General features: G+C 36.9%; 2 protein-coding genes across 2 annotated transcripts; one reads left to right on the forward strand and one right to left on the reverse strand.

Annotated features, from left to right (window-relative positions):
- Positions 1-2,761: 2,761 nt before the first annotated feature.
- LOC103943528 (bidirectional sugar transporter SWEET3) lies at positions 2,762-4,036 on the forward strand. Its single transcript, XM_048571023.1, has 6 exons — positions 2,762-2,789; positions 2,893-2,929; positions 3,018-3,240; positions 3,376-3,537; positions 3,633-3,752; positions 3,857-4,036. Exons 1-6 carry the CDS (start codon positions 2,762-2,764, stop codon positions 4,034-4,036), a joined length of 750 nt encoding a protein of 249 aa, XP_048426980.1.
- A 446-nt stretch (positions 4,037-4,482) lies between these two features.
- LOC103943458 (pentatricopeptide repeat-containing protein At2g13600-like) lies at positions 4,483-6,600 on the reverse strand. Its single transcript, XM_009353778.3, has one exon. It carries the CDS (start codon positions 6,598-6,600, stop codon positions 4,483-4,485), a length of 2,118 nt encoding a protein of 705 aa, XP_009352053.3.
- Positions 6,601-15,892: the final 9,292 nt, after the last annotated feature.

Consider the following 15,892-nt stretch of genomic DNA (forward strand, 5'->3'; position numbering starts at 1 on the left):
AGCACTAATGTACGATACCTATCTAAATAGGGATGGGTAGTGCTAGAAAAACTAAATTTATAGACAAAATTTTGTAAACTAAATGATATATAAGTTGATGATTAGATTATGACTTAAACGTTGATGAACGTGCTCATGCCAATTGGTGACACATCATTTAATTTACAAATTTTCTCTAGAAATTTAGTTTTCTTAGCAATATTACCCAATAAGGATATTTATATAGGGTTTATGATTTGCTCTCTTGATGAGTTTGTTATCAATAAAGCTATCGTTTTTATTCAAAAAAAAAAAAAAATATTACACGGAGTCATATTTCTATATACATGAAGAACTGAGAACCGTTTGAAAGTTTGTCTGGTATATATTGTTTTCAAATTTCTCTTTGTGGAACTTGAAAATGAAATTTTCCTAGGGTCAAATTTTAAATGTGAGGTTATACAATGAAAAGGCACGTGATAGAGCTCTTAGCACTTTTTGGTAGAAACTTTCTATTTTTTTTATTTAAGAAACTTCAGGGGTACGAGGTTTTTTAACAAAAAAAAGAAAAAGAAAAAAGAAAAATAAATGATTACATTGCTGGAGAAAAATGTTTTGCTGAGTTTTGGTGAAAACTTTCAAAGCTATGATGAATTTTGGGTCCATCGTTTCTGCGGCCAATTCCATGAAAGTATTACCCTATTCTGGAAAACTACAAATTATTACATCTTTGGCAATAAGATCACAGAATTGAAGCCCCATGTTTTGTTCTGGAAATATATTATTCAAAAATGTGAATGGACGACAGTCGAATAGGATGCGCAGCTCATGACCTTGATCAAGCTCCACTCAAAATGGTTTGACCAAACCAAAAAAGCTCCACTCAAATAATATATTGCTAATGGTTTCCTTCCATCATCACAAAACCAAAGCCAATTAGTTTGTTTTAAAAAAGCAAATATTCATGAAACTTCCTTGTTATTAAAGGCTTTTCCGTTTATATGCCCCCTTTGATGAAGGGTGATGATATGATATTCATACACTCATTTTATCTCATACACATTTTTTTTAAGTTTTAATCGTTGGATCAAATGTATTTAAGAAGATCAATAGACAAAAATTAACAAGAGCGTGTGAGAGGTAATAATGAGTGTGTAAACAGCATTATGCTTGATGAAAATCTCACTTTTCCTTCTGAATTTGCAATTCTGTGGCTTTGCTTTATGTGTTTTCATTCTGAGTCTCAAGTTACCTCATTACGTCAAGTTAGAAAAATATGAACTTTGTTGTTGTAGAACTAGAGAAAAAAAAAATAAAAAATACAAAACAAAAACAATGTTTCGAGCAAAACATCGATTCCACATCAGCCAAGTTAACAATTTTTCTGATCAACTAGATAAAAGTGGATAACATAGAACAGGGAGTCAGGTTGTCTACCCTTCTATTTGGGTGCCCTTCTCATCCCCTCCTATTTGTGCGGTTACGGTTAAACCACGTTAATATTTTATATTCTTATTGTTTTATGTCTTATTATCTTTATAAAAAAAATCAATATAAAATGTTGACGTGACTTAACCATAACCACACAAAATAGAAAGGAATGAGAAGGACATCCAAACAGAGGGCAGACAATATTCCTCCATGAGCAAAGGCATACAATGGCTTTCCTTTTTGTTCTCTCCTCAAACTAGGGACCAGAGAGTTGTTTCAAGTAGAAAAGTAAGATTTCCGGAATTAAATGTAGGGTTTAGGAAATTCGGGAATATACAGAATAAATTGTGTACAATGAATAATGGAAACCACATCACCAGTGAAAACAACATTTGTGTGTTTAATAATGCTAATCACTAGCACGTGTAGAATCTATTTACAAAACCATGGTGCAAGTTCAGTTTGGAACAAAACATAGATGCCGAATCATTCCTAAAAGTGAATAATTCTAGACGTTCGTTTTTCAATCTGAATGTATAAGAAAATGTATTATTTCAAGCAAAAGATCAGTATCATGAGACACGAAATGAAGTGTTAGATTAGACTTAATTAATCTAAAATCCTCTTCGTAATTGGAGAATGTGGTATAAGAATGTAATTTTCAACTATAATTATTATAGGATTCCTATCTCAGTAAGGATTAATATGACCTTATATATGTTGTAATATTCTACACATCAATACAAGGAGTTATAATTCTATATACCATCACTCGTCTAGATTTTTTCTTTCATCATCCTCCCACACATTCTCATCTTCGTAATTCTACCGAGAGTGGATTTTCCGGTATATACCGCAGGATCATATAAAAAGATAATCCTTGATTAAATGCAATTACCGTTCTTTATGCACTCTCCTGGATTGATTAGGGACTAAAAAGTTACTTGAAGTAGAAAAGTGGGATTTCACAGTAATTAAACTTACTGCAGCATGATTAAATGGAAGCCACGTCATCAGTGAAAACAGCTAACACTTCTCAACTTGTATTTTGCATGTCTTCCATCTTGAATATATGCATGCGTTGCTCCTGCGCAGCTTCAATCTGAACGGCAAAATCTAAGATGCAAAGTCAATCCACAAGTTTATAAAAAACACAGAGCACTTCTTCTGCTTTTAATTTTTTTATTGTTCTCTAACTATTCATCTCACTCACTCGTATATATATATATGCATTCCCAGCAGGCTGTACATATCGGTCAAACACTTCAGGCTATACATTCTTAAGTCCTTAGTGAATACCAATCTTGTCTTTTACTACAAATCATTGCCGAGGGAGAAATCAACGTCGAAGATGTTGCGATTGGTGATCGGAGTGATGGGTGAGCGATATATACTAACTACATTGTTCATAAACCTCATACTGATGTAGCAGAAAGGTTTCTTACCAATGTTATATCATAATTTGTATACTGTTTGTTGCAGGGAATGCTGCCGCTTTGCTGCTTTTCGCTGCTCCAACGTAATGTCAACTGTGAAAACACTCTTATTTTTATTCTACTACCTAGCTCAAATATCGTAACTGATAATACTATTGGTGTTTCCTGCAGATTGACTATGTCCAGAATCGTAAGGAAGAAAGGCACAGAGGGGTTTTCGTGTGTACCTTACATCACTACGCTGTTCAACTGTCTCCTTTACACTTGGTATGGACTCCCAGTTGTAAGCAACAAATGGGAAAACGTTCCGCTCTTCACCATTAACGGCACAGGGATTCTTTTCGAGTTATCGTTCATCATCATCTATTTGTGGTTTTCTACAGCACAAGGGAAGGCAAGTTTCAATTAATTGACACAATATTTTGGTTTTCATAGAAAAGTTTCTGGTGCCATGCAACATCTGCATGGGATGCATGAAAATATAAGGTGAGGTAATATGCGTTGACTGTTGAATACTGTGGACTTGCAGATAAAAGTAACTGCGATTGTGATACCTGCTATTCTGGTGTTCTGCATCACCGCCTTTATCTCAGCCGTTGTTTTCCATGACCACCAACATCGAAAAGTATTTGTCGGAAGCGTCGCTATAGTGGCCTCTGTGTCAATGTATGCTTCTCCCCTGGTGGTCCTGGTAAGTAATTTCTTACGCATTGTTTCAAACAACATTAAAATCTATCTATCAGTTACAAAAAATTAAGCTTCACAATCGAACATTTATAATTGCAGAAGCAAGTGATACTAACAAAGAGCGTCGAATACATGCCATTCTACGTGTCTCTTTTCTCGTTCATCTCTAGCTCCCTCTGGATGGCTTATGGACTACTCAGCCACGATATCTTTGTTGCGGTTCGTATAATTTTCTTTAACTCTATACCTTATTAATTGTTGTTCTGATACAAAAAATGGAAGTATGAAAAGGATTAACTTGAATTTTTCAACTTGAATTGCAGTCTCCGAATCTGGTCGGAACCCCATTGAGCATCCTTCAACTAGTGCTCTACTGCAAGTACAGGAAAGGGGGAACAGTGGAGTTACCAAACAAAAGGGATCCTGAAGGGAATAAGGTTAACGATGAAAAGACGATACAGCTGCAGATTGTGATTTGTGACACAGAAAACGGAAAAAACTGAAGAAAAAGAATACTCAAGGTTGGTTTAGAGTGCTTCCATTTTCTTGAGAATAATAGGTTTAATATGTTAAGTATATGTTAGTGGAGATTTAACACATTTATAATTCTGTCGCAGACTCGCAGCTAGTTGAAAACGCAGTTTCTCACAGCAGTTACCGGTTTAACTCAATAACTCTCCGAGGGGGTGGTGAAAGAAGTAGGGTGTTGTAAAACAGAGCTCTTAACTGTTAATTTCTTATGAACTTACGAAGTGTGTCAATTTTGTATATAAAATCGCGGATAAGTAATAAGAAGTTTATTTTCTTACTCGGTATCAATTCGTAATTTTTCCGATGTATGCCATAGAGAGAAGTAACAGCGGTAATTAGATTCGACAAAGAGCTGATATATTAACTCTTAAGATGGTAATCCGATTTTCGTTACCTAATAACACAATCAGATTGAACGCTAAAGTTTATATATATTTGCTGTCAGATACTCCAAAGTTTCATAAATCAGATTACAATGAGGATGGGACTTATCTTCTACACAGAATACATGAACTTTCCTGTTCAGCTCAATCCAACTACATCCAGGATCCTTTTTCACCTCCAAGTTTCTCAATCGCTTCCTCGCGTTCATCTTCGCCCCCCACTTTCCCAGTACTGCATACATGTTCGATAAGAGTATGTATGCGGAGGCTGGTTTTGGATCCAAACTTAACATTTTCTCAGCCACCCTCTCGCCCAGTTCCATGTCCATCCAGAACCAACAAGCATTTAGCAGAGCTCCCCAGATAACCGCATCTGGTTCAATTGGCATTTCTTGAATAAACTCCATAGCTTCTTGTAAACAACCAGACCGACCGAGAAGATCCACTACACATGCATAGTGTTCAAGTGTAGGGTTTACTCCGTAATTTTTTTCCATCAGGTGGAAAATTCTCATCCCTTCGTTGACTAGACCAGCACGACAGCAAGCAGAGAGAATTGCCACAAAAGTAGCAGCATTCGGAATGATTCCTTGCTTTAACATTTTCTCAAACAGCAACATTGCCTTTGAGACAAGCCCGTACTGCGCATACCCGTTAATGAGAGCTGTCCAAGCTGCCACATTGGGTGAACCAATGCAGATGAATGATGCTTCAGCATCGGTGATGTTTCCGCATTTGGAGTACATATCTATCAGGGATGTCCCAACATACACATTTGATTCAAATGGTGTTTTAATCAAATGACCATGAAGTGCTTGTCCCGATTGAAGGGATCCAAGGCATGAACAGGCATGAAACAGAGCAGAGAAAGTGGATCTTGTACGGCCTATTGACAATTTGTGCATTGTTGCGTATAACTCCAAAGCCTCCTCATGCTGATGATTTTGAATGTAACCCGACATCATGGCGTTCCATGTCACAGGGTTTCTTTCCTCTTTTGTTTCTTCAAAAATCTTTGAAGCCTTATCGATATCACCATTCCTAGAATACACAGAAATCATAGTATTTGAAGAAATTATAGTTCTATGAGGCATACTCTCAAATAATCTCTCTGATTCATCGACTTGACCACTCGTTGCATAACCTTTAATCATCAAGTTATACGAAACTGAATCCTTTTCTTTTAGTCTATTGAAAATTCGCTTTGCATCTTCAATCCTATCCATCAACACAAGACCTCCAATAAGCGAATTCGAAGCATTTAAACTCGGGCTTTCTATTCTATCATAAACTCTCTTGGCACAATGAACAGCTCCACAAACACAATAAAATTCTAGTAATGCGCCACCAATCGATTCATCGGACTCAAAACCATATTTGATCAAAATTCCATGCACAGCCTTCCCTACACACAGTTCTCCTAATCTCCCACTAGCCCTTACAACACAATCCAAAGTAAACTCGTTAGGCGCCACCCGATCTCTCATCATCCATTTAAACAGCTCCAAGGCTCTCTTACACCCATCCTCGCTCTTAGCGTACCACGAAATCATCGTAGTCCATGCCAAAACATCCCGCTTCGGCATATTCACAAACAACTCCGTAGCTTCACTCATCAAATTACACTTCACATAGCCCACAAGCAATAAGCTCCACAACAACTCATTTCCACCGCGCAGCTCATCGAAAACCCGCTTCGCATCCTCAATTTTAAGGCAACTAGCGTAAAAGTACAACAGAGAACTACCCAAAAGCTCAAAGCACTCTAACCCAGATTTCAAAACCAAGCAATGAACCTCCCTTCCCTCACTCAAAGATCCCGAACGCGCGCACGCGCTCAGAGTTGTCAAAAAAGTCGTCTCATTTAGCCTTACATTGCCGTGATGCATATCTGAGACCAACCATAGAGCCTCGCTGAATCCTCCCCACTTTGAATATCCAGAAATCATGGTGTTCCATGAGACGACGGTTCTGATTGGCATTTCGTCGAACACTTTCCGGGCAACATCTAGCTGCCCGCTTTTGCAGTGGCGAGTTATGCAAATGTTGGTGGAAACTATGTTGGGGTCTTGGGTTTTCGTAGTTTTGTAATGCAGGGTTGAGAATTGTTCAAGGTTTGGCTTCCATCGGTTGTGCTTCCATGTTCCCGCCATCAACGTTTTCAGAGAGAGCAAAGAGATGAATGCAGGTGACGACGTCGGCATACTATCAGCCTTGACCCCCGGTTTATGAATGTAACAAAATGATGGTTGGTGTTCATATCTTCACTATATAACTCTTTTTGCTAGTATATACAGGTTCTTTTAAGGAAGGGATCACTATTTTTTGGATGCCTATGAAATACTGGGATACCTAAGTGCATTCTTAGGTTCGATTCTCGTCACATGTGAAGTTAAACTATATTATTGTTAGTCCATTGTAAAATTTAACGCACTCACTACCCGACTTATACCTTAATTTAAATAATATCGTTTGTTGAAAATAAATGTGAAATTTAATTATTTGCTTGGCAAACGAGTAAGACAAAAAAGAAAAGTGAGATTTTGCTTGTCTATAATGCATGCTTCCCAATCAAGGTACCCATCTTCTAGCTAAGAATGCACTTACATATCTAAGTGTTGTATGTAAATAAATATTTCATTTTAGTGTCCCGTACGTTAGAGTGATTTTTAATGTGCCAAGAAGACGATTTGATTTGGTGTAACCTAACACAAGTGGCTGAATATTAAAAAAAATTCAACCATTTAAATTATAATACTTGATGTATTAGACAATGTTTATTAGACGTTAATAAATCTTCATATTTGTCTATTGATCTATCTTTTTCAGATTTTAACTGAAGTAGCCTTCAAGTGGAAAACCCTGTACCATTATTAATAACTTTCACGATTTCAGCATGTAAACAGATGATATATTCGAAGAAACTGTTAAAACTTTTGCATTATTCAAAATTCTCTTATGATTATAGAACATGATTTTTTTGGTGAATTTATTATAACATATCAAATTTTCCATGATTCACAGAAGAACTTCGAGTCGTTTCAAGCTCAGTCCCGAACTGCCACGTGTCGTCAACCCACCATTAAAATCCCAAACACAAGCGTCCCCCATGCACGAAGCCACGTACCAGTTCTGTTTTCTCATTACTTGCAGGGTCTGTCTTGTTCTTGCCCTGACGCAGAGAAGCCAAGGGTTCTCGAGGAAACAAGGGATATATAACTTGGGAATCGCTCAAGCCGGAGAAACCAGAAAGGAGAACAAAGCTGTAAAGCCCTTTTCATAATTTTATTAGTTCGCAATAAACATACAGAAAATCATTAATTTTCTCAGATACATATTGTTACACGATGGTGAAGCTGGCGTCGGCAAGGGAGTTCCGAATGTACGGCTCGCGGCTGAGCCGGAACCGGGCCGAGTACATGAACGCGGGGCTCTACGTGTTTGCCACCGCGGTGCTGCTCCTCGGGTTCGTGGCCCAGCTGTCGAACGAGCCCAAGTCGGGCCTACTCCTTATGCTTATAGCCTTCTTGTTAATTTTGGTGGTGAATTTGCATGATCTTGTGGCTCACCTGGCCATGTTCGATTACCGGATGCCGTTGATGGAGTTCGACTTGCAGCTCGCCCTAGTCGAGTTTGCTGTCCCGGTGGTTCAGGCATTAGGCACGGTTCTTTTGTTCTTGGGGATTCTTTTCCTTCTTATTCAGGTATTTTATCCCACATATCACATATTTTTGATTGAATAATTTCGAACTAGCTACCTTAATTGTGTTTATGCTAGTATTTGACTTCACTCTAGTAATTAGGATCTAATTAAGTATACATCATTAAGATTGTTAATTCATGATTAGTGGAGTAATAACTTAATCTTTAAGCAACTCACAAACTATAAATACTGGATTTATACCATTCATTTCGAAATCACGGAGCATATTCTTTCTTTATTTCTCACTCTAAAAATACTCTCTCTCATTCTCGATTTCTCCCTAGCTTTTTAATTAAGAAAACCAACTAATATTGATCTTACCCTTTTTTCGCGTACAAACTCATATGGTGAAAAGTGACCATTCAGATGGTGCAATAGACCCGGGGAGTGGTACTAGTATACCACTCAATGGGCCAAAATCATGACGATTTAACGAGTGTGGGTATTTTCAAATATTCGTAGTGAATACGTGTTCATACTGTAATTGTAGACAGACCGTTGATTATGTTGGACGTATCTTTGCAATGTGTTCATTTGTTTGTGACTTGTAAGTGCTACGTAGTGTCACAATTGGCAGGCGGAGAAAGGATATGGGTACTTGATAGGAGCATATTCATGCGACTTAAATGGCTTGTTCTCGTGCATTTACGTTATGTTTCTTTAGTTATTTTAGTCCTTTATGCTTCTTTTGTGTGTTTTCAGGTTCTAAGGGCAAAGTATGCAAAATGGTGCATTTTGGTGCATTTTGGAGTAGTTTGGGGCGTTAAATGGATTGCATATACTTGAAGCCAAGTAGATGGACGAAATTGAAGACCAAAGGAGGCCCTTTGTACCAGAAATTCACACCAACACATCCCATTTCAGATTGCATTCCAATCATTCCAACCAAGCCACATGCACTCCCTTTAATTTATTCAACCTAGCTGTCAAAGCACATGCACATTCACCCTAATCATTCACATACACAATCTGCCATCATTCACACATTCATTCCACATGCATTCCCTTCACAAATCAGCCACATGCACCTTGCCTTTCATCATTGCACCATAAATCAGCCACATGCACCCATAATCATTCAACCAACTTTGCACATGCATTCATCATCATAACCTAGCTGTCATTACCCTTTAATCACATGCATAAATCAGCCACATGCATCTCCCATCACCATTCCAGATTTCCACCAAGTTCCTAGCTGTCATATTCCCTCCTTTTCACCTATAAATAAGCATCCATTGCAGCCACAATTCATTCATTCCCATTCATTCTCATACATTCTTCCATTTCAGAAATTCATTCATTCAAACACACATCCACACCATAAAACTATCCTTAGACCTTGTGCTACAACGAAGAGGAGGAGAAGAGTGCCTAAACGTTCATACAATTCAAGTGTGAGTTGTTGGAATGTTTAGGTGTTTCTTTTCCTCGATTACAATGTTTAATTTCAATTCTCTTTGTTTTGTACGTATGAGGAACTAAACCCCCCTTTGGCTAGGGGGGGATTCGAAATATATGTTTATGCTTGCATTTTGATTTGATTACTTCTAATTGCGTTTCATAAGTTGTGGATTCAATTTGTTTAACTGTTTGATTGATAACTTATTTATGTATGTTTATTGAGAGTACACGCTTAATTTTCATGCATGAATATGACGCTAGAATATAAGTGAGTTTCACCTAATAGTTACGAACTTATATTCACAAGTAGTGGAGGTTGCTTATAAACAATCGCGTTAAACGAATTATTGGCATAAGTTTCATGCAATCATAGTAACGAATGCCTCGTCAACACTTATAATTTTCATAGAGCGTAATGATTCTTGCTTGTATCTCTATTATGCAATCATGTAGGGGACTTGTGGGGAATGTTTTGGGTTGTCGTATGCAATCATCCAATTCAATAACGTTGGGAAGATTTGAAGGTTAATTAGTGCATCACGGTTAACTTGGGGTGTTGAGAATTCATGGTTTATTGAAATGCAATTGGAAATCTTTTTATTATGCAAGTGTAACATGTGTGGAGATGAACCCCTTAGCTAGCAATCCATCACATGAAGGAAGATTTGTGAAAAACATGTTCATTTAAGCAACATCAATAGCATGCAATTAACAATTAAAGGCGGAATCATGCTTGTATGCACTTAAAAACAAAACATTTACCCATGAAATTCAAAGCCTAGTAGATAGGTGAACCAAGACTCAACTCAAAATAAAGTGAGTTGAGAAATCAATACCTTTGTAGATTCCTCTTTGCATAAGCAAAGGCTAATCACCCAAAGAGAGGGCCTTCATTCCTTGCATCTTAGATCCATGGATTTGGATGGATGAAAAGGTTTCTCCAAGTTCCCAAAATTGAGAACCTCTAAGTCTCCACACCAAGGTATATTGAAGAAGAAATGAGTGACCTAGAGGAAGTAAGATTGCTAGATTTTCCCCTCTAGATTGGCCAAAATTTTAGAGAGAAAGGAGAGCTTGTGTTCTCATCCTTTCCCCCAAAATAACCCTTAGTAAATTTTAGGCTATAAAGTCCTTTATATAGTCCCTTCAAATAAGTGACCTAATGGACCAAAAGCCCTATTCTTTTACACATGGCTAGCCTATAGGTTTATTGGGCTTTCAAGCCCTTTGTTTTATTCAAGTTGTCATACAACTTGAGTTAATGGGCTTGACATTCAAATCCCATTGGGCCTTGCGGCCCAAAACTAACCCGAGGTTTTTAACGAACTTATTCGTTTGATTAATTAACATATTAATTAATCCTTGCCATAAATAATTAAACCATTTAATTATTCTTACTCATCTCCGTTGAATCTTCAAACTCTACCTTACACGGTGTACGATCCATTAGGTTCCTTTTAGCGAGGCAGTGGGCGATTCAAACTCTTTCAAATCGATTGTGAATTGAAACTTACTTTCAATTCTCCCGTTAGTGATAATACACTTTTAGGGCTTCCACAAACCATGAGTGACACCTAGCAGCATATCATGGTTACCCAAGCTAATCAGAAGAGGTGGAGAACCTATTCAGTTTAGGATTACAAATGCAATACGGTATTTCTCTAATACAATACTCTTGACCACATTGTTTGGTTTGATAGTTTATTCATGTCTACTATCCAATGTGAATCTTGTACTTATATGATTACCTTGAATGTGATCTGGAACGCATTCCAACATCTCATTCATACTCTGGCCAGAGATTCTAAATCATATCATAGAGTATTCTCCCTCAAACAGTTTGAAGGTTAGAGATCCCTTGTTGCGCATTCACTTGCCTCCATGGCTAAGTGGCTTAACCCCAACGATGCCGTGGACACCCTGATAGAGTGACGTTGACATAATCAAAGATTAAGGACCTAACCACAAGACAACTGTGATGCCTCAGGTCAAAAGACTAATTTGCATTATCCCAACCATGAGTTCTCATGTGACATGAATATGAGAACTCTTCGTTGATCGTGTTCAGTGAACTCATTCTCTATTGAGCACCTACGTACTTGTCTTGATGTCACACACACCAATGACTCGAGACTAGTCACTCTCCCTGAGAGAAGACATAGCACGTACTGATCTTAACGGACTGTCAATGCCCAATTGACAATCCTATGATCAGGAACGTTTAGGATGTGTCAACGAAAGAATGGTCTCATGAATCTAACTTCTTTAGATCGCATTCTTCCAATCACATATTCCTTGGACTTATCGTTTAAGCATATAACATTTATATTAGACGGCTCAAACAATAATCTTTGCCCTTTAAACTACATTAGTTTGAAATGTCCGTAAAGTATCATCATATGATTGGTTTTAGGGCACATTTCCAACAATCTCCCACTTGCACTAGAGCCAATCAGCTTAGTCATCATTGATGATACCTCTTCTGTAATTCATTTCATAAATGGCTGAGTAGAAGGCCTAAACAATGGATATCTATATGTTATCCATAGAAGCAACCTTGAGAATAACGACATCACCATTATACATGATTCTCAATCATGTGGTTCAGTCTCTCATTTGAGTTCGGACCTTGATGAGACCTTGATTCCCTGGCTTGAGCTATCGCCCCATTAGTGTCATACACTTTCTGGTTGGAACCGAATGAAGAGTTCATGAATGAACTTTTCCATCCAAACAACAATGTTGTAAGCTTCTATATGGCAATATATTTTGCATACATGATGGAACACATTAAAGTCATTTACTTTTAACGTTTCCACCCAAATATCTCTTTAGTCATAATAAAGAGATATCTCTTTATCACTTCATTCATAATGAAGAGATATTCTATGATGGATTAGATTCATAATCTAATACATTTACGCTTCCATTACGTTACTCTAATTCTTCCTCATTCTTGAGGAATCCATCCTTAGTATTTCTTAAATACCTAAGGATTCACTTGACAGTTGCCATGGTTCTGATCCTGGGCTTGCATTGATATCATCTTGTACCGTTCTAGGTACGACTTATATCAATGTTTTCATACAATATGAAATACATAAATCACCTTTCTGCGTATGCATAAAGGATTTTATTTACGCATTATTTCTTTGGGAGTCAAAGGGTACATTCCCTTTGAGAAGAACAACTTCCTAGTCTCACTAGAATTGTCATTCTAATTGAAGTTTATCATCATATGAGAAACTTCCTAGCATCTCATTGTCTATTTTAGGGATTGATATAATCCAATTATATCTTTAAATCTATCATTATAGATTTCCATCCCATGTATATAGACTATGTCTCCCATATACATTCTATCATTATAGAATGTTTAAAGTCATAACTTTAACGATGAAGAATTCCTTTCATTTTCAAAATTAATATATATCATGTATATATATTCTAATTTAGGAATATGATCAACTCCTACTAATCTTTTGTAAACCTAGTAAACAAAAGATTCATTTACATCTTTATGAGAAATCAAACAATTGATCTTTTCTCATAAGACGCTTATAGCTCCCACTAGCTTGCTAAGATCCATGATGGATGGATCTCTACAACTAACATGTCTCAGAAGTATATATCACATATATATATATATATGGGTAATTGATAATGTCCAACGAACTAAATCTTATTTATGTTCATTCTTCTCCTAATGGAGAAATTCATTATCTTATGATGCTACTTTCCTTGATGTTTTTCAAGGAAATTAATCTAAAGTGTTACCTTTTTCTTGGATCAAATCTAAGGAGGTAAATACTTTAGAGTCTTACTCATCAACTTACATTTCTTGAATTCTTTGAAACCTTTTGCAAAGTATTCGGACTTGTGTTTATTCAAAATAAACTATAGTCCAACCGAGAGTGATCTTCGGTGAATGTCATACAACATGAGTAGTATTATGTTGTGGACAGGTGCCACTAACATCTAAGTGAATTAACCTCAACAACTTTGTGATTCTTTCTTCTTTCCAAAAGAATAAAGATTCGAACATTTCGCCTCTATACAATTTTAACAAGAAGGTATTGGATCTGGATCTAACGATCCAAAGCATCCATCTATGACCAACTCGTAACTTATGTTTTAGAGGTATCACAACTCAGTTGGGATTAGTCACTACCTTGTAACCTTTTGGGTTTTAAGCATCATCGTATTCTAAACAGTTAAACTACCACATCATCTCTACTATAGAGACAACCAATTAAATTACAATAATCTAATTTTTTTTTTTTGATTAATAAAGAACAATGTTTTGTCAAACAAAACATTTATCCATCTCTACTATAGTGACGGATTTAAGTTCCTTAAAATTGGAATGTAAAGACAATCTTTAGTATTTTCCAATTTCTTTGGTAGTTCATATGAGGAAGTAAGTACAATCCGCTTTCGCAGAGATCTATATTCGATTCACGTTTGGAATGTGAAGTACTTTCTCTTCTCTCATTTAATCTTCTACTTCTTATTAGCACACTTTTACAACAATTGTAAAACATAGTTACTAATACGGAATCAAGCATTCAAGTAGAAGAACCAACTGTTTTGAACTATTTCAAGAACATATTACAACACCTTTGAAAGGTGTGTTCTTGACACTTGCAAGACATTTCTTGCAAATACCCCTTCCAATGTCCATCCTTTCATAAAGAAAGTTTGTTCCCTTGGAGTTATTTTGCCTTCCTCATTTGACTTCCCTTTTGACTACAATAGTCATGGTCCCTAAACTCCCACTATCTCTCTTGAAACTCATTTCAAATGTGTTATACACATCAAACGATTTGGAGAGCGTGCGGTTATTGTTCACTATATAGTTTACAATAAACTTAGTGAACCATTAGGATAGGGACACAAAGGTGAAGTCCTTGCCTAGTTTCCGTCTCGTTAAGTGGTTTAACACTTCAACACTTAATGACTCAAAATCATCATAAGTCCATATAAATGGACTATTTTTGTCAACCAACCATTATGTTCTAAACATAATAACAAACTTTCAAGAGTTGTTCAAGGCAACTCTCATTTCTTCATACAACATTTTGTAAGTGAAGAATCATGGCACATAAAGTGTCCATGCCCTTGTGCTTACTTCTCAAGTTCCTTGTTCGTGTAACAAAGAGACAAGCACTAGAGTTTGCATTGTCCTCTTCATGGTAGACTTATCTAACATGTTCTTCCATTGATACATTATCAATAGGAAGATTGTGAGGATGAGACTACTTAGTTATATCTACAAGCCATTAAAGACAATCTATGGGATTGTAGAACTAAGTCCGGAAATTAAAGCGTTCGGTTTTTCTTTGTCAAGTTTTGGATAGCGTATGCAAATATATTGGTAAACAAATACATAACGAATATAAATTGATTGATTTTAAGCCATTTGATTCGGGTCTTTAAATCAAATAGCACCACCCACTATTTTTGGCAAATTCCATATCCCTCATCGGAATTCGAGAGTTTTGGAGGAAACTCTTAGTAGGGTATGGGAGGCTCACCATTACCAAGCCCACCTCACGATGATACGATGTTGGTTAGCAAAAATAATGATGAGAGAATAACGCTTTACTCATTTACAACGTTTGTAATTACCCATCTTGTTTGGCCTCTAGAGAATGTTGCCTCACGATGATACGATGTTGGCACTATTGCACTTAGTTAAGTTATTCCCACCATGCTTAGTTCGTGTAGGGGTTCAAGAATAACCTCACGATGATACGATGTTGGCTATCCTCGTTGCCTACACTCACCTCATCATATGCGTATAGACTCCTCCTGAGTGTAAGCATGCACTTTGTACTCCCCCATGATAGGGTGAAGCCGGTGTACAAGTCACAAACGATTGGAGCCTACCACGGTGGAAGGCCACGAAGAGACATTCAAAGCATCTCTCGCTTATCAACTTAATATTGATTTGGTTGAGGGTTTTTAGGTCTCATCACATATAAACATACATTTTAATCCAATTAAAACATTTTGGTCCTATTACAACTATTGGTCCATTTGATTGATTTAGTTGTATATAATACTCCCACTAAGCTTTTAAAACGGTTTTAAAGCAAGAGTATATGATACTACTAACATAAGGTTTGCATTCATTGATGGACTATATAGTTGCCTTAGGGCCTTAGGATGACTATGAACCTTTGATTCGATTCAAACACGAGCCTAGTGTTGAATCTCGGTCTAGGGATGGAGATTGATTTTAGTTACGCGTTTAATCACATTAAGACGTGTTGTCTTATTGGGCGTTGGACCCAACTACTCCAATTTCATGCATATCGAATAAAACAAGAAAG

The sequence above is a fragment of a genome, unplaced genomic scaffold, assembly GCF_019419815.1.
Source record: "Pyrus x bretschneideri cultivar Hongxiangsu unplaced genomic scaffold, Pyrus_bretschneideri_v1 Contig57, whole genome shotgun sequence".
Taxonomy (NCBI): domain Eukaryota; kingdom Viridiplantae; phylum Streptophyta; class Magnoliopsida; order Rosales; family Rosaceae; genus Pyrus; species Pyrus x bretschneideri.

Excerpts from the sequence above, each read along its gene's own strand:
- LOC103943528 (XM_048571023.1), top strand. The coding sequence starts at position 2,762 with ATGTTGCGATTGGTGATCGGAGTGATGG. Across the intron at positions 3,241-3,375 it reads TTTCTACAGCACAAGGGAAG|ATAAAAGTAACTGCGATTGT; the intron begins GCAAGTTTCAAT and ends GTGGACTTGCAG. Across the intron at positions 3,753-3,856 it reads GCCACGATATCTTTGTTGCG|TCTCCGAATCTGGTCGGAAC; the intron begins GTTCGTATAATT and ends CTTGAATTGCAG.
- LOC103943458 (XM_009353778.3), bottom strand. The coding sequence starts at position 6,600 with ATGGCGGGAACATGGAAGCACAACCGATGGAAGCCAAACCTTGAACAA.